The sequence below is a fragment of the Dasypus novemcinctus genome, chromosome 9 (genome assembly GCF_030445035.2).
Source record: "Dasypus novemcinctus isolate mDasNov1 chromosome 9, mDasNov1.1.hap2, whole genome shotgun sequence".
Taxonomy (NCBI): Eukaryota; Metazoa; Chordata; class Mammalia; order Cingulata; family Dasypodidae; genus Dasypus; species Dasypus novemcinctus.
This window is the reverse complement of record NC_080681.1, coordinates 50,570,114-50,596,325: the sequence shown is the minus strand read 5'-3', so window position 1 is coordinate 50,596,325 and position 26,212 is coordinate 50,570,114. Positions and strand designations below refer to the sequence as shown.

At 36.1% G+C, this 26,212-nt stretch overlaps 1 protein-coding gene across 2 annotated transcripts in view; it reads right to left on the bottom strand.

The window, feature by feature from the left end:
* Window positions 1–26,212, bottom strand: part of USP33 (ubiquitin specific peptidase 33) — a 60,568-nt gene that overhangs the window by 1,238 nt on the left and 33,118 nt on the right. Inside the window, exons 12-23 of one of the 2 annotated variants that reach the window (XM_004472832.5) lie at window positions 25,549–25,664; window positions 24,096–24,268; window positions 23,900–23,994; window positions 23,207–23,240; window positions 21,752–21,797; window positions 21,191–21,371; window positions 19,274–19,400; window positions 18,543–18,712; window positions 16,815–16,896; window positions 13,998–14,106; window positions 1,136–1,238; window positions 243–311 (exon numbers count right to left, since the gene is read on the bottom strand). In XM_004472832.5, the coding sequence (XP_004472889.1) occupies window positions 243–311; window positions 1,136–1,238; window positions 13,998–14,106; window positions 16,815–16,896; window positions 18,543–18,712; window positions 19,274–19,400; window positions 21,191–21,371; window positions 21,752–21,797; window positions 23,207–23,240; window positions 23,900–23,994; window positions 24,096–24,268; window positions 25,549–25,664 (1,305 nt within the window). The remainder of the gene's footprint in view (window positions 1–242; window positions 312–1,135; window positions 1,239–13,997; window positions 14,107–16,814; window positions 16,897–18,542; window positions 18,713–19,273; window positions 19,401–21,190; window positions 21,372–21,751; window positions 21,798–23,206; window positions 23,241–23,899; window positions 23,995–24,095; window positions 24,269–25,548; window positions 25,665–26,212) is intronic. The other variant, XM_004472830.5, reaches the window with a different exon arrangement.

The following is a 26,212-nucleotide window of genomic DNA, read 5'->3' as shown; positions in this document are numbered from 1 at the left end:
TATTTTGTTTTGAGCTGCAACTTTATGGTCTGTTTTCTAAGGGTAGAGATCATTTATCCTAGTTCTCACCAAAAGCCTTAAAACCTTTCCTGAGATAGAAATTAAACACTGGCTTCTTTCTATTATTTGTCCTATTTCATGTAAGAAATACTTTTTTGAGGTGGGTAAAAAGATGCCAAAGATGGTTACTGATGAACAGTGAAAAATCACTAACAAGTAATGGTTGAAAATAATAAACTCACCTTGTCTGAGCATCACATTACCACATTTAGTGATTGCAATTTTAGTGTTGTCAATAGGACCCGGAGGATCTAAGGCAAAAGGAAAAATAAATGATCAAAACGCATAGTTTTCAAAGACATACACCAAAGAATTGCATAATTCCGTTTCTGAAATACTTGAAGGCTGTAACTATATAATTTTAAATTTTTAGCCAGATCATTATAATCAATTCTTAATTGTTTTATCCCGAAATGTTTTTCTGTTTGTTTGGTTGACCCTTTTTAGGTCCCAAAACAGAACCAGAAAATCAAGTTGGAGAGGATTGCTCACAATCATCCAAAGTCTAAAAGAAATGATTTCTTAACTAGTCACATAGGAATTAGTGACAGGTTAAAATGAACTTTTAATGTTGTTCAAATTATGCATATTCTATAGCAAACTCTTTTAGATATTGAAAACATCTTACTTTCAAATTATTAAATATTACCATACAAAATTATTTTTTTAAGTCCATACAATAGTCTACATTGTACTGGATAAACAATAATTCAACAAATCCCCTATTGTATTTTTTTTATTTTTTTAATCTTTTTTTTTTAAAGATAAATAGATCACACAAAATGTTACATTAAAAAAAATTTTTTTTAAACTTTTCAATATAAAATTGGAGAGTAATTTTGTTCAGTCCCTTTATTTCTGCTACAAATAAGCTATAATTCAAAATAGGTTTTTAAAGTTAGAAACAAGAAAAGAAACTAGAATGTACAATCAGCAAGAGGGCAGGTGGGGAGAAGGATCTTCTGTCACTAATGTAATCCCAAGCCCTAAGCACATATATATGCTCAATAAATATTTGTGGGATAAATAAATTTTAAAATCTGCAAAGATTTTCATTTTTCAGTTAACCACTTACCTCCGTCCTTACCCTTCACAAAACTTTCCCATTCTCTAAACCACTGCATACTGATGCAATAAAATGTAGATGGAGAATCCTCTTCTTGGAATGCTCTGTTGAGCTATAGGAGGAAAAAAATCAATCATATAATATCTAGGACTTGTTTTGTAGTAGAACAATATCATTTTACTTCATCTGGTAAAGCCAATTCCTCATGGAAAGTAATATAAGAGTAATACATGTATTGATAGCTAACTAAGTTATTTTAGTACCAGGATGTATCATGGTACCTACTAATAAACAATTTTAGATTAGGTCTCAAAATTTAACAAGTATGCCCAAAAGGATCATAAAAGATTGGATAAGTGAGGATAGTAAAGGTAAAATCCTTCAAAGCAACAAATATTACACACATTTATTAGAAATCTAATTTGTAGGCTTTATTTAAACATACTATATGTAGTGTATATACCTTATTCTTATTCACTTAGGATACTGGATATATTTCTTCACCACTCTATTAAAAATATCCCTTATTTGTTTTTTATGGCTGCACAATATTCCACCGTACAGATGTACCGGTCTCCTACTGGTTATTTTGCTACTATAAACACAATGCTACAACAAATAATTTTGTACATATCATTTCACAGGTAATATATATATATGTATACGATAAAACTCTCAAAAGCAGTGGGAATCACTAAAGATTTGCAATCCTTCTCCATCCCTACAGTCTTAAGAATGGTATTTGACTCAAACTAGGATAAACTCAACTAGGAATTGAATCTTCAGTACCTAATGATTAAAATGGAGTCATTCCCATGCTGAATCTCGTTAGCCAGATACCCAAGGCTACCTTGGTTGCTGAATTGCCTGAAGACCTGGTTATTCAATTTTTCTTTTTAATGAATTTCTTTTCTGCTTAAATTAGCCAGTGCAAGCAATTATTACTTGCAACTAAAGAAATCCAACTGAGGGACTTCCAGAAAGATTCCATTTATATAAAACATAAATATAAATCAATTTATAAAGATGAAATTAGATTGGCGGTTATGTAATGCTGGGGAAGGATAGAGGGATTGAGAGGTGACTGCTAAGGGGTGTGGAGTTTTCCCTTTTGGAGTAATGAAATTGTTCAAAAACTTTCTGTGGTGATGAATGTATCACATTGTGATTATAATAAAAGCCACTGATTATACATGTTGGGTGGATTATATGGTATATGAACATCTCTCAATTAAAACCGCTTTAAAAAACAAATAATAAACGTGCAGGAATAGCCAGAAATAGCAGTTATGTACAGCAGAAAGACTGAGAAGTGAAGAATTTTTATTATTGAAATAATGAAAATATTCTAATTATGATTGAAGTGATAAATGCACATCTCTGTGATCATACCAAATACCACTGATTGTACACTTGGATGAACTGTATGCTTTATTAGTATTTATCAATAAAATTGATTTGTTAAAAAAAAAAAAAAAAAGAAGCACAACTAATAGAAAAACTGGTATAGAATGCAAAATGCAGGCAACAGAGCTTCAGGGAAATGAATGGTATTTGGAATTTATCTAATTTGTTCGTGTGTGGAAAGGCAGTGAGACATCTAAAAATATTTTATGATAGGCCACTAACTGCCCCGTGAACAAAGACAATCATGTTGGGATCATGTCACTTCTCTAATAAAAACCCTGAAATTGTCCGCATTGAATTCATTCAAGTAAAAGTCAAGGAGGATACTTTATAATCCTAGGAAGCCCTTCATCATTTGGCCCCATTAATCTTTCTTTCTTCCTGATTTATTCACATTCGTTCACGTTGACCTCTTTGCTATTTCGAGAACTAAGATACATTCCTGCCTTTTACACTCTCCCCTTTTTTTTTTTTTTGAGTATCTGAATGACTCATCCTTACCTCCTCTAAGTCTCTGTTTAAATGTCACCTTCTTAATGAGGCCTATCTTGACTACCATGTTTACAATTGCAACTTGACTCCTTCCTCCACCACTGTAGTCCTCATCCTTATTCCATATTTTCTTTTTCAATAGTACTTATCACCCTCTAATGTACTATATAATTTATTAAATATAAATTCTTTGAGGGACTGTGACAGCCTCTGGTGGTTAACAAAAAAATCAAGGCATATTTATCTCAAGGCATGAAATAAAGTTAGGACTGTCTGTAATGTACAACTCAAGAAAAGTTAGAAAGCAGATTTCTAAAATATAAGGTCAGACGATTCTGCCAGATCCTTCATTATAATGTCTATTAAATTCTCAGTATTACTAAGTTTAAACACTTTAAGGGCTCTGTTTATCTTTTGTTTCTCCTTCATGTGTCTAGGTGGCGACTTTTCAAATTTAGTTAAGCACAGTCATCCCATTCATCTAGAGATGTTTTTACCTAGTTTTCAGAAATTTCTCTGAACTGTGGCTCCAAAACATTCCCTCTACTCTGTTTTCTGAACTATTAGACAAACACTGGGATTCTATATCTATTCAACAGGTCAAACCTTTTCTTTCTGCTTCCCATCTGTTTATCCCTTTGTGCTTCATTACAGGAACCTTCCTTTGCTGGATCTTTCAGCACACTAATTTACTCTCCAGCTTTATGTATTTGGCTATTAAATCAACCCATCTGAGATTTTTAAAAAGATACAATATCTTTATGGCACTCCCTGAGAGATTAATCACTTATTTTAAGTCATAATTAAGGAAAATGCAATTATTTCTGGGTATCACAAGCTCTCTCAGACAATAACGTCTTTAACTAAGTGATCCACCTGCACCCAAGTGATCCACCTGCACTGCTCTATCCAGGCAGACAATCTTAAGCTTGCTTCTTTAATCCAATCTTACTTGCTTTCAATTTTTCAGAAACTCCCCTTTTATTTTCTGGTTAACCTAGAACACACCTCCTTGTATTCCAGGGTTATTTTTTATATTAGCATACTCGATTTTTTAAGTGGCAGAATAAAAACAAAACAAGAAACCCTTGAACTCTTGTGTTTGGAATTAATATAGGTTCACATATATATGTATTTTTTTATTCTTCCCCTCCCCCACCCCACCCTCACTCTGCTATTTTTGCTATGTCCATTCACTGTGTGATCTTCTGTATCTATTTCTCTTTTTTATCTTCTCTTCTCATCTTTCTCCTCTAGGATTCATTGGGATCATCACTGGGGACCTCCAATGTGGAGATAAGTTCCCTGTTAATTGCACCACCTCAGTTCCTGGTCTCCACTGCGCTTCACCTTGACCCTCCCCTTCATTGCGTCTTCATCTTGCTGCATGACTCACTTATGCAGGCACTGGTTCACCATGCAGGCACTTGGCTCGCCACAGGGGCACTCAGCTTGCCACGAGGGCACTGGCTCACCACTCATGCACTCACGTGGGCACTCAGCTCACCGTGTGGGCACTCAGCTCACCATGTGGGCACTCGGCTCACCAGGCGGGCACTCGTGTGGGCACACGGCTCACCATGTGGGGACTTGGCTCACACATGACTGATTGTTGAGGACTCAGAGGGGAGTTGAAATATTTCTGACCCAAGAAATGGGAAGGGGCAGGTACAGAAAGCTAGAGAACTATCTCAGAGAAAGTTTGAATTACAAGGTTCACAGCCTCCAGACAGGAAGCTCTATCACATTGATAAAAGTTTGTGTTGCAACAAATACACTCCCACCAGGCACTGAACTGAGTGCTGCCAAAAAGCACCATCTGCTGGCATACCAAGGAAATGCATGCAAGAAAATTTTTTAAAAGTAGGAGAGACTTTTTCCAGCTTCTGCAGCCTCACTCCCCAAGGCCCTAGGAAGTGACTCTACAACTAATTACTGAGTTCAGTGCCTAGCTTTGGGCAAATATCAGGACAATGCTAACATTCCAGGTCAAGCTAAGAATCAAGAAGCCTCCTGCCACTAAATCCCTAAAAAAGAGAAACTGAGCATCTGTGTAAACTGTATCCTACTCTTATGCCCAGATATCAGCAAAAAATTACAAGCCATACTAAGAAAACAGAAGACATGATCCAAGAAAAGGAATATTTCAAATCCCCAGAAGAGATGAAGAATTCAAGAGAACTAATCAGCAAGGTGCACACAAATTTCCAAAACCAAATTAATGGGCTGAAAGACAATATGGTCAAAAAGATAAATTACATCAAGAAGACACTGAACGAGCACAGGGAAGAATTTGAAATCCTAAACAGAAAAGTAACAGAGCTCATGGGAATGACAGACACAAAAGGTGAGATCATGGCGCCGCACACACAAAGAGCTGACACAACAAGATGACACAACAAAAAGAAACAAAGATTCCCGGTGCTGCTGATAGGGATAGAAGCAGTCACAGAAGAACACACAGCGAATGGACAGAGAGAGCAGATAGCTGGGGGGGGAGAGGAGAAAAATAAATAAATAAATAAATCTTTTCTAAAAATACATTTGAGTCATGTATGAATCATATACTTCAATAAAAAAAAATTTTTTTAAAGACCAGGTAGGAGTTGAAGACCTGTATTCTCTGTACCTTGCTACTCATACACTAGTGTGGCAAGGAAGCACAACAGACCACTGATCAACTAGGAAGCCATACAATGTTGGCAATCCTGGGATAAGTTAAGATTCTCTTGGGCTCCAATCAATTATAGAAGAACTTTAACCATCAAATTTCTCAGTTCTTTGGAAATGTATACTCTCTCATCATCTATTATAGTCTATTGCATTCTGGGGAAATGGACTTGGCCCAGTGGTTAGGGCGTCTGTCTACCACATGGGAGGTCCGTGGTTCAAACCCTGGGCCTCCTTGACCCGTGTGCAGCTGGCCCACGCACAGTACTGATGTGTGCAAGGAGTGCCGTGCCACGCAAGGGTGTCCCCTGCGTAGGGGAGCCCCACGCGCAAGGAGTGCGCCCAGTAAGGAGTGCCGCCCAGTGCGAAAGAAAGTTCAGCCTGCCCAGGAATGGCACCGCACACACGGAGCTGACACAACAAGATGACGCAACAAAAAGAAACACAGATTCCCATGCCGCTGACAACAACAGAAGCGGACAAAGAAGAACATGCAGCAAAAACAGACACAGAGAACACACAACTGGGGTGGGGGGGGAAGGGGAGAGAAATAAAATTTTAAAAAATAATTAAGTTAAAAAAAAAAAAAAAGAAAATTCTGAATGAAGATATATATAACAGTAGTTATTCCTGGGGAGTAGGATTACTGGAAAGGGACTTCCATTTTTACTTTACATTCTTTCAGATTTGTATCACTTTTTTAATGTGTGTGGAAGTTTGAGATTATTTATGAATCCCCAAAAGAAACATTGTTTGTAAACTGGTCCCTTCCTCTCAGTGTAATACCCTTTGAATGTATTAGATTCAGCTGACATGTCTTGATTAAATTACCTGTTAATATTAGGGTTTTGATTAGACAATGTCAATAGGGCATGACTCAGGATTGAGTCCCTGCCCCCTTGGTGGGCTGATCAATAAATGGACACTCACTCAAGAAGACATGGAAGAGGAGAGAGCTTGGCCATGTTTACTCCTGGGACCCTGGAGAGAAGTGAGTCATCTGCCAGACAGTTTACAGCTGAAGAGAACAGAGCAGCTGAGCAACTGATAAAACCTGGAAAGAAACAAGTCCTATGCCACACTGATATAGGAAGCCCTGACAGACTAGCCCTATGCCAACCTACGGTTGAGACTGGAAGAAGTGGGGGGGGGGGAGCCGCGCATGGAGCCTTGAGATAGAAGGAGAGATTGCCTGTAATCTTGCTTCAACATGTGGCAAATGACTTTGGTGAGACAGCAACCCTGAGCTGGACTCTTTAGGGCCCTGTAACTATAAGCCTTTATCCCAAATAAATGCCCTTTATAAAAGCCAATTAATTTATGGTACTTTTCATCAGTACCCCTTTGGCGGACTACTACAATGTGCTATATATAAACAATTCAAAACTAAAAATAGACTTGTCATTCAAACGTTACAGTCAATCTATGAGAGGGAGAGAGGGAGGGAGGGAGGAAATAATTATTCTTTACTTTTAAGGGAGATTTTACCAATATGGCTTAAGTTTAAAAGGCATTTGGAAGAAAATTATTTTCATTCGCTTCTCTCCCTTCACAAATATTTGATTACTTAATTGTATCCAGAGATTCTAGTGTACCTAATTTTACAATGGATAGGCTATATTCTTCATGTATATTAGATGATCAATAAATGTTTTCAAATGAATGCATTAAATAAATCTTAAATCCTAAAAAAAAAATACAGTTGAGGCACACAACAGCAGACTTGCAATGATAGAAGAAAGAATAAGTGATAGCAAAGACAGAATGGCTAAAATTGAAGAGAAAAAAGAATGGAAAAAATTGAGCAGGGGCTCAGAGAGTTGAATGACAACACAAAATGCAACAATATACGTGTCATGGGAGTTCCAGAAGGAGAAGAGAAGGGAAAAGAGGCAGAAAGAACACCTGAGGAAATCATAGCTGAAAATTTCTCAACTCTCATGAAAGAAATGAACTTAAATGTCTGAGAAGCACACCATACCCCAATTAGAATAAATCCAAAAAGATCTACTCCAAGACACATACAACTCAGGATGTCAAATGTCAAAGATAAAGAGAAAAGTCTCAGAGCAGCAAGGGAGAAGCAAACCATCACATACAAGGGATGCCCAGTAAGACTGAGAGCATATTTCTTTTCAGAAACTATGGAGGTGAGATGACAATGGTATGATACAATTAGGATACTGAAAGAGAAAAACTGCCAACCGAGAATTCTTTATCCAGCAAAACTGTCCTTCAAATATAAAGGTGAGTATAAAATATTTACAAACAGAAACTAAGAGAGTTTGCAAAAAAGAAATCTACCTTTGTAGGAAATATTAAAAGAAGTCTTAGAACCTGAAAGAAAAAGACAGGAGACAGGCTTGGAGGAGAGTATAGAAGAAAAAATAGCAGAAAGGATAACCAAAAGAGTAAAAACAGACAAAAATAAGATATGACATATGAAAACTAAAGAATAAAATGGAAGAAATAAATAGTGCATTTACAGTAATATCATTAAATGTGAATGGATAAAACTCCGCAATCAAAAGATACAGGCTGATACAATGGATTTTAAAAAAGAACCATCCATATGCTGCTTACAAGAGACTCACCTTAGACCCAGGGATACAAACAGGCTGAAAGTGAAAAGTTGGAAAAAGATACTCCACATGAATAGTAACCAGAAAAGAGCAGAGATAGCTATACTAATAATATACAAAACAGACTTTAAATGCAAAAAAGTTATAAGAGATACAGAAGGCCATTATATATTAATAAAAGGGACAATCCACCAGGTCTATAACAGTCATAAATATCTATTCACCTAACCAGGGTGCCCCAAAATATATAAGGCAAACACTGGGAAAAGTGAACACAGAATTAGACATTTCTACGATAATCATTAGAGACTTCAACACCCTACTCACATCATTAGATAGAACCAGACAGAAGATCAACAAGGAAACAGAGAACTTGAACAATATGATAAATGAGTTAGACCTAACAGACATAGACAGAACACTACATCCAAACTCAGTAGGTTATACATTCTTCTCAAGTGCCCTTGGGTCTTTCTCCAAGATAGACCACATGTTAGGACACAATGTAGCTCTCAATAAATACAAAAAAATTGAAATTACTCAAAGCACCTTCTCAGATCATAATGGAATGAAACTGGAAATCAATGATAGACAGGAAAAAAATTAACTCACAAATGTGTGGAGCCTGAACAACACACTCCTAAATAATGAGTGGGTCAAAAAAGAAATTTCAAGTGAAATAAGTAAATATACTGAGACAAATGAAAACCAGAACACAATGTATCAAAACTTATGGGATACAGTGAAGGCAGTTTTGGGAGGGAAATTTATAGCCCTAAATGCCTATATTAAAAAAAGAGTACAACTGAATACGAAATAATCACGTTTCCATGTTATAGAAGTATAAAACACAAAATATAAAGAGGTAATGTTTGGCAAAAAAACAACATAGAGGAGAAACAGAGTGCTCCAGGAGCAGAGACTATAAACTATTAAAGTTAAGTTGGAACCTTTTCAAACTGGTAGGTTATTTTAGTATGTAAGGCTGCTCAAGCAAATACCATGAAATGGGTCAGGTTAAACAATGGCTATTTATTCACTCATGGTTTGAAGCTAAAAGGAAGTCCAAATACAGCCATCATCAAGGTGATGCTTTCTTCCTGAAGACTGTGGCTTTCTGGGACTGGCTGCCTGCAATTCTTGGTACTTATCACAAGGCAAGGAATATGGCACCATCTCCAGGTCCCTCCCTTCTCTTCTGCATTCTGCTGCTGTTCAGCTTTTGGCTGCTTCCAGTGATTTTCTGTCTTAAATTCATCCAGCTTAAAAAGGACTCCAGCAATAGGATTAAGACCTGTCCTAACCTGGCTGGGCCATCTCTTAATTAAAGTAACCCATTAAAAGATGGAATCAGTAATCAAAAAACTCCCGAAAAAGAAAATGTTCAAGAGGTGAAACAGAAACGCTTGTACAATGTTGGTAGAAACGTAAAACGGAGCAGTCACTATGGAAAACAGTTTGGCAATTCCTCAGAAACTGTAGAATTACCATATGACTCAACAATCCCACTTTTAGATTTAGAAGCAGGGACTCGAACGGATATTTGCATACCTTTGTTCATAGTGGCATTATTTACAAATGCAAAAAGATGGAACCAACTCTTTTGGTTGCTTGGATAAATGTCCCTCACTTGGATAAATACAATGGAATATTATTCAGCCATAAAAAGGAATGAAGTTCTGATATATGCTACATTATGAATGAACCTTGAAGGCATCAAGCTGACAAATACTGGATGGTCTCACTGATATGAAATAATTAAAATAAGCAAAACCATCGAGTCTAAATAGGATCACATTAACAAAATCAGGTGTTAGGACTTGAACATAACTATGGGAACACAATTCAATCCATAAGAGAGGTTACCATATTAGCTGGAATGATGCGTCCCAGTTATGAAGGGTAAATAACATAACAGGAGCAAGGAGGATTATGTGTGGAACCAAAGAAATTATCTAGGGCACTATATTAGTTTCCTATGGCTGCTGAAACAAATTACCACAAATGAAATAATGATATAAAAGATATTCTCTCACAGTTCTGGAGGCTAGAAGTCTGAAATTGTCAACTTCTTTCTAGAGGTTCTAGGGAAGATTCCATTCCTCGTCTCTTCCCAGCTTCTGGTGGTAGTCAGCATTCCTTATGGCTGTATCACTTCAGTCTGCCTCTGTCTTAACACAGTCTTTTTTGTGTGTCTCTTCTCTACATATCTTATAAGGATACTTGACTTTGGATTTAAGGCCTACCCAGATAATCTAAATTGATCATATCTCAAGACCCTTATTTAATTACATCTGCAAATACAGTTCACAGGTTTGTGGGGTTAGGTTATACACACACACACACTTTTTGGAGGAGCTACCATTCAAGTCATTAAAGGCACCATTTAGTACAGAGATTAAATTTAAATGGGATTAAGAGAAATCTAATATAGGCAAGACTACTGAGGATGCAGACCTTTCATGACTGAAGGTCTGGGTCATTTTACCAAGTAAACACACCCACACCATTTGAGGTACTGGCTGAAAAATAAATGGGTAGTGATCAGGTTCAGAAACTACCTTAGCTAAACCTATTTTCTTCCTTGCCTTGTGTACATATTGATAAATATTACCAATTTATTTTTCATTCCTCTACTGTTTCATAATGTATGTTGTGATTAACCTTTAGTTTGTTAAACTATAGGCTAACAAAGGGAGATAGATTGTGACTGTGCTGACTAAATCCAGAAATGGATATAGTAGTGACTGTGAGCACTATACCAATTTCTCAGGCTATTTCTGTCTGCCTAGTTTAGAGAAATGGTAAATGCAGTATGTGTTGATACACAACACAGAGGCACCATGTTAGGTAAAAGTATCATGCCAGTGTTGCTATTGTTCTTGTTATTTGAATGTCTGAATGCATATGGATTACAAAGGGGCAGGCTTTACTAGATTACCTGTTAATCAACATCATTTCCATTCAATCTTACATTCTCTCCTGCAAACAGAAGAAGCCTACATTTCCCAGGATCCCTTGCCAGGAGTGTTCCAAATTTGATACTGACAATGATACATGTAATAAAATTGAAGGTACAAGAAAAAGAAAAACTACATTTTTTTCTCTGATGGCAGGTATGGTTGGATTAAGGCATCTAAGAATCCCTCACTTGGTGCTTTAGAGAACAAATATCTTTAATAGCAGAATCATGTGTCTTCAGAGAATCCTCCTGAGAAAAATTCACAAAGAGCCGTAGCAGCAGTTTATCTAGTTTCCAGGTATTCGCCTGAGAATCACCACTGGCAGACAGCTAAGATAATTTCCAAGGACTTTAGACAGTTTTTTATTTTCAATTGTTTAGCTTTGAAACAATGTCAAACTTACAGGAAAACTCCAAGTACAGTTTTCCCTAGACCAATTCAGAAAAAGTTGCTGAACTGATGTTCTTTTCCTCTGAATATCTTAGGGTGTATTTCATATACACAGGAACATTCTCTTGCATAATCACAACACAAATGGACAAAAATCCAGAAAATTAACATTGATACAATAGTAGCACCTAATCTTCAGATTCCATCAAGTTTTCCTAATCTTCTGAATATTCCCCTTTAAAGCAAAGGGATGCAGTTAAGAATCGCTTTTTTGGATGCAATTTTATCTCTTCAGTTTCCTTTAATCTGGAACAGTTTCTCAATCTTTCCTTGGTTTCCATGATATTTATAATTTTGAAGATTACAGGAGAGTTGCTTTAGAAAATGTCCCTTGATTTGGATTTGTCTGACTTTCCTCATTTCACAGTCAGGTTATACATGTATCAAAGAAGTGATGTACTCTTCCTTATATTCCCAGTTGACACAAGATCTTGATCTGTCCCACTACTGATGATGCGCGCTTCAATGAGGTAGTACCAGGCTTCTCAACTGAAAGCTACCCTTTTAAGTATTTTGTGGGACGTGATTTGAAACTATGTAAATATTCCATTCTTCATCAATCTTTCAATTCATTCACTTATTTATTATCAGTATGGATACATTATCTCTTGTATTGTTTAATGGATGATAACCTTACTACTGTTATTTTGAAGTTCAACTTGCCCATATTTGGCCACCAGGGATCCTTTCAAGCTGAATTCTGTGTGTTTCTGACATGATCCCGTCATTCTTCAAGCACTTCTTTAATTTCTGGCACAATAAGATGTTCCAGTCTCATCTTATAATTTCCCTGTCCTAGCCCTGGAGTCAACCATTTCTCCAAGGAGGGGCTGGCTCTTTTTATTGGAAAAAGATGTTTAGAAGCCAAGATTTGAAAGCTAGGTATGCCTATTCCTCAGAGTTATCCATGTTCCCAAACCCTTTCAGTGAACAGAGCTAGGAGACATTTCATATGTTTCTATATATGTGCACAGCGACACAAGCACACATGCATTTACATTTCTATTTTTCTATCTATATATATTGATATATATACACACAGAGCTTCCTCTATCCCCAATCTAATACCACAGTTTCATTTTCATTTTCTCCATTTCCTTATTTATCTGGCGAGAAATTTGGCTTCTATTATCCTTAATATATTTACTTATTTGATCAATTTCCCATATGGAACCAGCTCCCACTTTCACAAATGACAAACACTCCCCCTCTCCCCATAATCCGCAGCCAATATAGGCATTATTCCTTCTCATCCTGCCAAGGTTCCTTCACCCTGAATCGGACGACACCACTATGCAGAAGCCTTCTTCACCTTGCCTGAACTCTGAAATCCCACTCTCAGCCACTGTCCCCTCTCCCACCTCCAGCACAGCAGCCTACTACCTGAAAGTCAGTAATGGTCTTCTTCACCTTTACTGCCATGACCTTTCAGTGATTGTGTCAGTCTCTCATTCGTATTCTGTAAGTCTCTAAATCCTATTCTATTCAGAATACTTAGAATGGTTTCTGTTGACCAAACCTTAACTGATAGAGTCATTAACCATTGGTCTATATACTCATGGAATGAACTGTTTCTAATATTCAACTAAAATTTGCTTCACTGGATTTAAGAAACAAAATGATGCCCAACTAAAGAAAATGTACATCTAAAATGTCTTCCCTTATATTTGTGTGAAATTCCTTATTTTAGTCAAGGGCACGAACAAACAAAGAGAAGCAGGTGTGTCTAAGTGTTAGGCAGCCATAAGATAGAATGTCCAAGTAAATAGTTGGAGCTGTGTTACTGACAGCAGCACTTTATTCTTGGTATTAGTAAAGCCTGGCTATTCAGCTTTTCCTTTTAATTCTGTGGCGACACTTTCTGTTGCTTGAAATCAAAAAAACTATTCATAAAATACACATGCTATGGAAACTGGGTATTATTATAAATATCGAGTCCCCCAAAAGGTAAAACCATATTATATTTCACAATGCAATGGAAATATATAATATGCAGTTTGGTAGATGCTTTCAAAACAACACTACCTTAAGGAAATCTACAATTTACTATTTCAATAAGGAGATCTCTTACCAGTGCTATTTATTGCCAATACCTAAAGATAAAAACCCAGAAAGGGAGAACTTAATTCATTACAGTTGTAGTGACCTTCTTTAAGTCTCTCACTGTTATGTACTCAGAACACTCAAAACAGATTACAACCCTTTCATCCAATCATTTCCTTTTTTTAGCATAATGTCGTTCTGCTAATTACCAGTTCATCTTTATGCTAGATCATTTTTACAATTTGAAAAGCATCACTTTTTTACCCGAATAAAAACTTCCAATTCAGATTTTCTTCTTTTCTCAATTTTTTCTGCCTCAATCTGGCAAGTGTGACAAATGTACAGATGGTTGACAGCTGGTCCTCCTCCATACCTAAAACATGAAAAATTTTAAATTATGATAATCTTGTTGAAGGGTGATGTTCTAGGAAATATGTTTCTAACTCCTAGTCAATAGTTACACATCCATCAAAAAATTATCAGTCATGCTTAAACTAATGCAAAATCAAATAATGATACATGCTCTTACTTTAGGTTTTGTGTTTTTCTCTCCCCCTCCCCTGCCAACCTACTGTTTCTGCCACCTGTGTCCATTCACTGTGTGATCTTCTGTGTGTGTTGTTTTGTTTTGTTTTGTTTTTGTATTCTCTTCTCGTTTTCTCCTCTAGGCTGCACTGGGATTCAATTCCAAGGACCTCTGATGTGGGAGAGAGGTTCTCTGTCATGTGCACCACCTCAGTTCCTGGTTTCTGTTGCATCTTGCCTTAACCCTCTCCTGCATCTCTCTTGTTGCATCATCACACTGAGCAGGCCTGGCTTCCCTTTACCAAGAGACCCCAGGGGTCAAACCCAGGTCCTCCCATATGGTAGATGGAATCCTAATCGCTTGAGCCACATCTGCTTCCCTTAGTTTAAGTGTATGAGAATCAATGGTTTATTGCTTGACCTACTCATTTATATTTCCATTACAGATAATTCTACTATTATAAAATATGTCAGAAGCAACAATAAAACAAAGTAAAAGAAGTTGCTGTCAAAAATTAGCACATAAGGGAAGCAGACTTGGCCCAATGGATAGGGCGTCCATCTACCACATGGGAGGTCTACGGTTCAAACCCCAGGCCTCCTTGACCCGTGTGGAGCTGGCCCATGCACAGTGCTCATGCACGCAAGGAGTGTCCTGCCACGCAGGGGTGTCCCCCACGTAAGGGAGCCCCACACGCAAGGAGTGCACCCTGTAAGGAGAGCCGCCCAGCACAAAAGAAAGTGCAGCCTGCCCAGGAATGGTGCCCCACACACGGAGAGCTGACACAACAAGATGACGCAATAAAAAGAAACAGATTCCCAGTGCCGCTGATAAGGATAGAAGCGCTCACAGAAGAACACACAGCGAATGGACACAGAGAGCAGCGAACTGGGGATAAATAAATAAATCTTTTTTAAAAATTAGCACATAATATATAAATCATAGTCATATACAAAATTATAGTCAAGTTTAATGCAAAGAATTATTTCTAATATTCAAGTATGGAAAACAATTAGTGAGAAAATTATGATACAAAAAGTTTTTATATACTTACGTTTTTTAAAAAAGATTTATTTATTTATTTCTCTCCCCTCCCCCCCACAAGCCGGTTGTCTGTTCTCTGTGTCTATTTGCTGCGTGTTCTTCTTTGTCCGCTTCTGTTGTTGTCAGTGGCACAGGAATCTGTGTTTCTTTTTGTTGCATCATCTTGTTGTGTCAGCTCTCCGTGTGTGCGGCACCATTCTTGGGCAGGCTGCACTTTCTTTTGTGCTGGGCGGCTCTCCTTACAGGGTGCACTCCTTGCATGTGGGGCTCCCTTACATGGGGGACACCCCTGAGTGGCACCGGACTCCTTGCGCGCATCAGCGCTGCGCATGGGCCAGCTCCACACAGGCCAAGGAGGCCCAGTATTTGAACCACAGACCTCCCATGTGGTAGACAGACACCCTAACCACTGGGCCAAGTCCACTGCCCCATTTTTTTTTTTTAAGATTTATTTATTTTTCATTTCCCTCCCCTTCTCTCCCTCCCCACCCACCGCCCACTGTCTACTCTCTGTGTCCATTAGCTGTGTCTTCTGTGTCTGCTTGTATTCTTGTCAGCAGCACCAGGAATCTGTCTCCTTTTGTTGAGTCATCTTGCTGCTTCAGCTCTCCGTGTGTGTGGCGCCACTCCAAGGCAGGCTGTGCTTTTTCCATGCAGGGCAACTCCTTGCAGGGCGCACTTCTGCGCATGGTGCCCCCCCTATGCAGGGAACACCCCTGCATGGCAGGGCACTACTTGCACACATCAGACTATGCATGGGCCAGCTCACCACATGGGTCAGGAGGCCCTGGCTTTGAACCCTGGACTTTCCATATGGTAGGGAGACGCTCTATCAGTTGAGCCAAATCTGCTTCCTAAACATTATTTTTTAATTTTTTAAGTAAAACAACTTTAAACTGTATAAATATGTAAAACTTTTAGTGTACAGGAATCCAAAATTCTTTTTAACAATGTACTTTAATGTGTTCATACAACTAGATTTGCCTCCTCCTAAGTGTATGTGAGCTTACACTATATTTAACAAATTGGAAAAAAAAAAAAATTGGCAAAGGGTTTGGGGTATTAACTCAATTTGCTTTTTAGGAGGGTGGGGGGGTAGAAGTAATCCAGGAGTTGGTTGTTGTTAATATTATTTTGTTCTATTACTTAATATGTGAAATACTGTACATAGAGCTGATGAGTTGCGGGATCAGATGCCATCCCTGGCCAGTGTTTGCTTTCTCTGTATATTGGACATACGTGTAGAGTTTCTGCAACTTAACTGTGAGGTTGAGCCCTGAGCTCCTAGTAGCAGCAAAGTTCAGTTTTGTAGGTAAGTGTGCCTCAGTTGTACCCAGCAAGCACGGGAGCAGTGGGCCCAAGCTGGGCCACTGAGCAGATTAAATAAATTCGGCACTTAACATACAAAGTAATAATAATAATAATAATATAAAATCCACTTTAAACAGTTTCACAAATTGATTTTCACATCACAGCATGAAATACTATACTGTCTGCTTTAAAACACAAACCTGCTATATAGGTTATCCCAAATGTTCTGAGGCAGCATCAAAACCAGGTCTTCAATGTAACTAGCTTTCCGTGGAGGAATACCTAAAAAAAAGTTTTAGATCTATCTCATTATTTAATTACTTTATATTACTTGCAAAGGTTAGATTCATTTTTTGACAACTGATGAATCACTACCATTTTTCAGTCCTTATTCTTAACACCACCACCTCCAAATAGGTTGATAAATTTGTTCTGGTGATTATGTTTTCTAAATATAATCATATTTCTTCAAACAGTCACATAGAAACTTCAGTTAACCATGATCTTCAAATATTTATCTTTATTAATCCTTAAAGTCCAAATCTGCACTGGAAATCAAAAAAAAGAATAAAAAACAATTCTTTCCTTCACAGAGTTTATGAGCTAGCAGAAGAAATCATATGCATAACTACATATAATAAAAGACAGAAAACTGGCATTAGAAAGATTTACAGGGATTCAGAACAGGAATAACCTATGTCAATAATTTAAGTATGAGCTCTATCCCAATCAAGATGGTGGGTCAGATACTTCAGGGCACCCTCCATATAAGTTTTGAAAAACCAGCATTAACTGGCAGAAATATCTTTCTCAGGGTTCCAGAACACAATTAAAGGACTACTGTAAAAGGGCAAGAATGGAATCAAGAAAAAAAAAACTTCTTGAAAAGGTAGGATCTGGTGGTGCCATTGGAAAAATGGACAAGTTAATGGTGTATGTCACTCCTATTGATATGTCACATCGCAGGATATTTCCTAACTCCTTGCTTTCAACATGAAAAAGAAAAGGTGATGAGAGGGTTATTTTATTTGGCTATCTATTACTTCAAAGAGCAAATGACACCAAAATGTATACTGTTTTGTTTTTTAATCTTATATTACGATGTTAAAAAACAGTAGTTAAGATTATGTTTTTGAAACTAGTTAGATTTCAGATTTCAGAAACTGTTGCAAACCTTATAAAAATTACAAAACTTATTATAAAAGTATAATAGAATAGAACAGAATCAAGTTAACTCATATAACCACACACAGCAATAATTCCAAGGTTTAGGTTTCTATATCCAATAAAGGATTTTTCTATGCCTGGTGGTCACCAAAATAATTAATGAGAATATCAAGTCTTCATCCATGAAGGTTAACCAAAGTCTCACATTAAGGTGTTATTTATCATAGGAACAAACAATAACATAGTCAATCACAAAGTTATACATTGTAACTTTAGCAAATAGTTATATGAGGTTTTTGTTGTTGTTAAATCCCAAGTACATTTCCATACTTGGAATAAAAAAGCAAGCTATTCATTTAGATAAAAATGATAAGGGTCACTGAATAGTTGGTAGCCTAAATCACTAGTACTGGAAATGCCCTTCAGCTGAGAAAAAGTGTGTCAAAGAGCTCACTGTATTGTAACTGGCTAAATGTCTTTCTCAACTACGAAATTAGAGCTGTGAAAACAGAAATAGTATCCCTGTATCCTCTGTGTTTGGAAAAGATAATAAATATGTATTTTAAAAACAGGGGACAGATTAACTATAATTAGAAAGGAAAAGCCAATATCTGAAAAGATATAGAATTAAATGCATTAAGTTGAACTACAAATAGGGAAATGGGATATAAGTAGAAGAGGTAAATTCTTGGTTCTTTTCTAACAAGTAAATTATTTACTAGCACACTCCCACTACTACTTTACATTAGAGACTTTCTTACCTCCATGAATACAGAGAAAGTCATTATTTGAAATGGGGCCAGGTTCAGCAAAGGTCTTAAATTTATTTAGCCACTGTCGAGATATGTAAAACTGAAGGAGGCTTGGTTCCATTATGTTCAACAAATTTGATATCTTTCGCCTCTCTTTTTGTGCTTCTTCGCTGCTTTTCCTATTAAAAACAATGATTAATTAAATGGAATACGCATTTACACTACAGAGTAGTAAACAGATATTTTCTATTCATTTACATTATTCATGCACATTAACCGTATGGCCTCATTAGGTCATAAGAAGAAATATACATTTTATCCATACCCCCCCACAACTACACTGTATACCCTTGAGGGGTAGCATTATATCCTGTTTCAGTAGCTAGTACTATTTAATAAGACACCAAAAATATCAAAATATATTGATATAACAATACCTCCTTTATAAGTTATTTTAAGAGAGATTTGGTACTAAATCTGTTTTTATTAAAACCAATCCTTCTAAAACAAAATATACCCCCTTGCCCTTCATGTTAAATATGATTTAACTTTTTCTTAACAAGAAAGGATCATTCTGCATGGAACTTTTTTTTTAACTCACATCATAAAATGAAAATAAAACTTCCAATTTTTACTATACAATCCATTTTGAAAGCCTCAGAAGTCACTAATTGCCCCAAAGTGAGATGCTCTTTTATATATGCAAGAATTGTCTAGTCATGAGATAAATACCTCCTTACCTGTAGAAAAGAACATAAGCTTCTGCATTTTGTACAGTAGATTCTGAAACTTCAGTGACACTTTGATCATCAAATTCATACCACAGACTATTTAAATTGTTTCGGCAGTAGGCTATATAGTGTCCACCTGAATTAAAGGGGAAAAAATCATAACTCATTACAGCAATATTCATCGTACACAAGAATGAAGATTAATTGCTTTTTTGGTAACTCCAGTGTCTAGAACAGCTCCTGAGATAAAGCAAGACCTATGCTCATGCTTTTTTCTCCTAAATGTTTCATCACTACTACCACTTGAGGAACGAAAATAAGTGGTCAGAAAATGTGTAGAGACAGACCCTTGATATTGATGACTGTGTGTGTGAACCCTTACTCTTGAAATTGAAACTTAGCCTAGTATTATTGGGAGCCTAAGAGTTGCCTCCTGGGAGCCTCCTAGTTCTCAAATGTGGTTTCTCTCTAAGGTAAACTCAGCATATAAATATGTTACCTTCCCCCCAGCATGGGACATGACTCCCAGGGATGAGCCTCCCTGGCACCAAGAGATTACTACCAAGCACCAACTAGCAATGCAAGTGGAAAAATACCTTGGCCAAAAGGGGGAAAAGGTAAAGACAAATGAGTTTATACAGTTAAGAAACTTCAAAGTGAGTCGGGAGGTCATTCCAGAGGTTATGCTTATGCATGTCTCAGCAGGATCTCTTTGACTGCCAAAGTAGATACTGCCCCAAATAGCAGGGCTCCTGAGGGTTCTGGAGACATCCAGACAATATAGTCAGGCAGATAGCCCAGGAGTTTGGTGTCTTGCCAGTGAGCCCTACTTTGGAATTTATGCTCCCCAGAGTACAGAGTTGGACTCAGTTGTGATTTCCCTAAACATGGCTCTTCTGTCCTTCTATCTGAACCTGTAATTAGTACTAGAGTTGGTAGGTGTATGTCCAAGAGACTTAAATCTCTGGGGTTTCCATATGCTAGGCCCTAAATCTCATTGAAGTTGCAACACCTACTCTCCAGTTCTTTGGACTCACCCAGGACAACTAATGTAGTGATGTTGGATGATAATGGACAACTACCATACCAAGGAACTGAGACAGTCGACAGCTGCAAGCAAAAGAGTCCCATCCATAGGCCCTATGGGAACACAGTACCCTCCCAAGAAGAGGCGGAGTAAACGTTACCATCCTAGAATCCTCAGGATTGGGGAATGAACTATGGACTAAAGTAGAATTACTGGTATTCTACCATAGACTTATTGTGATTCTAGCAATGGAAGAAATTATATCATTGATGTGGAGGTAGTGGCCAATGGAGGTTCTGAGGGCAGGGAGAGGAAAAACAGGTGTAATATGAGGACATCTGGGGACCTGGAAACTGTCCTGAATGACACTGCATTAACAGATATAGGCCATTATAAATCTTGTCATAACCTACAAAATTGTGTGGGAGAGAGAGTAAACTACAAGGTAAATTTTACTCCACACTTAGTTGCAATGCTCCAAAATGTGTACACCAATTGCAATGAATGAATCTTACTAATGAAGGATGCTGGTAATGTGGGAAAATGTGGGAGGTGTGGGGAGTGGGAATATGGGAATCCCCTGTATTTTTTATGTGACATCTGTATAATCTAAGTATCTTTTTTAAAAAAATTAAAAACCCAGTGTAGAAATTATCATGCTAAAGTCCTTATTATTTAACTTTATATAAAATATAATTTCCAGTATTCTAAACTTCATAGTAAAACATAAATATTTCCGAAAATTTTCTGACATGATTTTAATAAGCAGCAGCAAAATCTTATTGTTTTTTGTTTATTTATTTATTTAGGTCATTCAGATCTTATTTAAGGTATCAACTGTTCAGATGTCTTACTTTTTAAAAGAAAATTATGAACTAATGTCAAATCTGTATACTTACTACTTGCTGTTCCATGATGGCAAATAACTGACAGAAGATCATAGGTCACAATTTGAGCAGGACTATCCTTGGCAAGAAATGGCTGAAGATCCAGGCCTTCAAGCGGAAATGAAACATGGGTACTGATTTTGGTGGAAAACATCAGTTCATGTCTGAATCTTTTAAGGTGGATGCATAAAATCTAAGAGAGAACAAAATTCAAATCCTAATTTGTTGCAACAAATGGCTAAAAGCATTCCAAATGATGAAATCAAAAGATATTTATTCTACAAACAAAAAATCAAGATAATCAAAATAAAATTATAAAGGTAAAAGTATTTAAAATTCCATTTAATTTTGTATGCTAAAGTAGCCTGTTAAGTATTCATGTTAAATTAAGTGTCAAGGTTATATTATGGTAACCTAAAATAAGAATATGATAACCTACTAAGAAATACACAGAAACTGGTCAATAGAACTACTCCATTCTTCAACGAACCACACTGTTGAGATTTTTACATTGTGTTACATTAATGCTTTATGTTCCTACAACATAAAATGTAGTTATAATAAAGACTATACCTCAGGAAACTTTTGTACTTTACAGAACTTTACTCCATTCCTCAACCTAAGAGGGGGGAAAAAACGGAAAACCACTTTAAGTAAATCTGTTTCCCACGAGTCTACAAAAACTTCAGTATATTTAAACGTATAGAAAAATCTTTCAGAAAATGCAAAGACAAAGGCTTCCAACTACAAACGTTCACATTTTTAAACACACACTAAATATCCTAATAATCACAACACTGGATTCTCTTATTGTAAAAAATAATTTAAACCAAGGTAAGTTAATGAAAATTTAGGGAGTTGTATAATTATTTGATGAAAATTAATTTTTTAAAACAAATGTGCTACTTTCTATGGCCTGGCTAAGCCTTTATAACATCTAAATATTAAGTAAAATTCGGTAAAGCAAAATCTCAATTGTATATAATTGTATTAAATTTCTTATCCTCAAATATGGAAGCAAAGATAAAAAAGTTATTAATAATAAATATTAATTTATACTTGACAATTCTCTACTTTTGATTTGAGGAGTAGATGCAAGTTTCTTTTCCATCCTCACCCTATTTTTCATTGTTGGCTTTACTTAAAGGAAGGATCCCCCTTCCAGGCCAACTTCATCTTCAGCTCTCAGCTAGGGCATGAAGAACAAACTGGTATTAAACACTTTTTAATTCCAAGAATATTCACTACAGGCATATTTTTTTCTAGAAAGTACAAGGAAGTTTTTCATCGCTGTCAACCAAATATTATACCAGTTCTTTTTGTCATAAAGACCAAACAGCTGTAGGTCTATATTTCCCTGGGTTTACTGCCAAAAGCTATGAGTTTTATTATGTATTATTATGAAGCCTCTAGATCTCATTAATAGGTCATTATTTTTCTATTAAAGAACAGGAAAATTTTTTCAATTCAGTCTACCTCAAAAATACCTATCCATTTTGTGTCTAACCACTTATCTTCTTAATCATCCTATTAGCCTGAACAACCAGATACTATCACGAGATAGAAAAAGGAAGCTACAGTAGATATTAAAGAATAAAATCTGACTTTGTCTTTCTAGTCTGCCATCCCATGGCAGGTAATATCAAAGTTGGGATAAATATCCTTTCTGAATTTTAGACTTATTTGAAATGATATCTTTCATTAGTCTGTTAAAATGGTAGTTGCCTTATTGATGATGAGAAAACATGACCTAGTCAATGAAAATGTATGTCATATATCCAAGTACATCTTTCATAATATCTGGAAAATGTTTTATGCAAAATCACACTTATTTCATACCGCAAATTGCTTTAACCTCAATTTTGTTCTACAAAACAACCAATCTCTCTGTTATTACTAGGACAAAGCTTCCTGGGCTAAATTTTTCCATACTATCGTGATAAATTAAGTCCCTATGCCCAGTTCAAATAACCAAGAAATATATCAAATACAAAGCATCCAATCAAAAGCATTGTCAATGTCACTTACTTTTTGCATTTTTCACAACTGTACATATTGTCACCTGCAAACAGAACATACCTGGTCAATCTTATGAAATTAAAAGCAAATTATTCTTGTTCAGTCCTGCAATTCTTTGGGTTTATCACATATCCCAGTGGAGTAAAACAAGGCTCAGGTGTTTTATCTCAGACATTGAGAGAGTTCATGATATTCACCTTACCTAAAACATCTTTCTCTCTCTCTCTCCACTTCTTAAAACCTTGAAGGTGACTTCAAGTAAATTATTGATTCAACAAAATTTACTGACTACCTGCCATATGCCATGGTCTATGCAAGACACTGGCCACACAAATAGAGGGAAGGACCTTGAATAATATGGAGGGGCTTGCAGACTAGTCTAGTGCAGATATATAAACAAGTCCATTATATAGGTTGAACTTTTCCTTCTTTGAGTGCCGAGAACAACTTTAGTATACTTCATGTATCGTATCATCATGTACTACAGGAACTTATATAAACTCCTTCAGGATATATTTATGTCTTATTTATATTCATACTGCGATGGTGGCTACTGATACTGTGCCATTATGGGTAAGAACTTATAAATTTAAGCTTCCTTAAAACTTAGTTTTTATGAAGACATTTTGTTTAGTCCCAGTAGTGCTTTATGTTCACCCACACCAATTTAGCCATAGATGAAAAACAATTTCTATTTCTTACCTTTTAGTTCATCTCTGGCAAAGAAGGCAGCAAGACAATCTTGCAAGGTTACTACTGGACCCCAAAACCAGCTAGGGACACATGAGACAACAAACCTGAAATATCATTGATAGAAAACAAAGGAAATGTTCTGCCATAGAGCAGAAACAACAGTTTTAACAACAAAAAAAAAGAATATAAAGAAAAAAATACGTACCTCTTCACATATTCCATGAAAAAAGCTATCCACCCTTGTGGAGCATACGCATCGCCACATGATCCTGCTTTGACTATAGAAGTTGGGTGACTCGATGAATGCAGCTTAGCAAGGTCTTCCTTGCCAGGAATTGGCAAGGAGAGATCTTGAAAGGTCTCGAGGGTTACAGACACCTAAAATTGTTTTGTGTTTTAAAATGGGATGAAAATAATCCAGCAAAAACATTTACAAGAGTAGAATTTAGACTGCAAAGGTTAAAGCAAGTTTTATAAGCAAAAAAAAGACAAAATAATCAAATTCCTTTTACAGTAACAGCAAAAAACACTCACTTTGTCCCAGGTACTGTTCTATTTTAGATAAACTAATATTTAATTTCCCATAAGCCCTGTGAAATAGCTACAAGCATCTCCATTACAGTTGAGGATACTGTGGCATATAGAAGTACCCAAAATCCAGCCACTGTGTCTTGAGATTCAAACTCTTTAGCACTACTACATATGTTTCTGGAAATGGGCCTTTTATAACAGTTTTCAGTATATGTGCTACTGAAGTAAGCACATAATAATAGCTTTTAAAATGTGTTTTAAAAGAGATAGAGATACACAAAAACCTGGCATCAAATTTTTAATTAGCTAAAACATTTCTAGAAGATTCTATTTTTAAATATTTGATACTAAAATAGCCTTCATTAAAATGATCCTATTGAAAGTCATTAGATTTGACTTCAGATTCTAACAGGATAATTGAAAATTCAGTTTTGTTTGGTTGTTACAGAGAGAAGCTATTTTATATTACAGACACCAATATCACTTAATTCTAAAAAGCCTGATTTCAATCATATGAATTTAGATAATATGGCTGGTGTGACTAATTTGCACTAAGGTAAAACCATTCTTTTAAAAAAGTTCAAAGAAACTTTCAGGGATTTATAGGAAAAGACATAAAAAAGGATATTATTTGCTATATTCACATTAACGTTATAATAGAGGTGATATTTTTTTAAAAGTTGGTTTTAATTTATGCTACTGTCACTATGAATTTGTCAAAACCTTTATTATATGAGCCCCAGTTTTTAATGGGAAAATATTTACTATCCAGAAGTATAACCAAAAGTAGGAGATGCATTTACAGTCTTGAGCCTGTGATAGCAACAATTTCGCAGCCTTGAGAGAATACCCATGTGTTAAAAATTTCAGAACTGAGTTATTTTTTCCTACTATTGCAGGTCTGTCTAATGATGGGGTTAAGACCATCCCTCAAAAAGGATGTTGCTATTACTTAAAAAAAAAACAAGTTCTACTCCTAAAATCAAGAACCACATGTATGACCATCAGTAGTAAAGAGAAGAAATTATAACTTATTTCTAAACTTTTTTTTCACTCCATTTTGCCAGGTTTTTAATAAAGCGCATTGAGCAGAAATGTTCTGTGTATTATAATTCCTTTATACGCACCCTGTCACAAGTCAGACACTGCACTGAACTAATGATTGTTCCATCAAATATGTCTGAAATAACACTTCTGTATTTCTTGTGCTGTTTTTTTTTCTTTGGAGATGATGTAGATTGAGCTGGGATTTAAAAACAAGTATAGAACATTAAAAAAACATAAAGTAGTCCTTTAACATTTTTCTCTAGAATATTTATCAGTAAAACTTACTTTGCCAAAATATAAATCAATTCATAAAGATGAAAGATTAGTTGTTACGTAGGTCTGAGGAAGTAATGCTAAGGGGTTTGGAGTCTTTCTTTTGAGTAATGATATTGTTCTAGAATTAAGATGACGAATGTACAACATTGTGATTATACTAAAAGCCATTAATTATATACTTTGGATAGAACAGCCAGAAACAGCAGCTATGTACAGTGAGGGAAGTATAGAGAGATTGAGAGGTGAGGAATTTTCTTACTTGTTTTTTGTCTGTTTTTTTATTATTATTATTACTGAAATAATGAAAATGCTCTAATAATGACTAATAATGATGAATGTACAACTACGTGATTATAGCAAAAGACCACTGATTGTATAACTTGGAGGAACTGTATGCTTTATTAATAAGTATCAATAAAATTGATTTAAAAAAAAAAACCCTTACTATGCCAAGAGGAAATTTTCAAA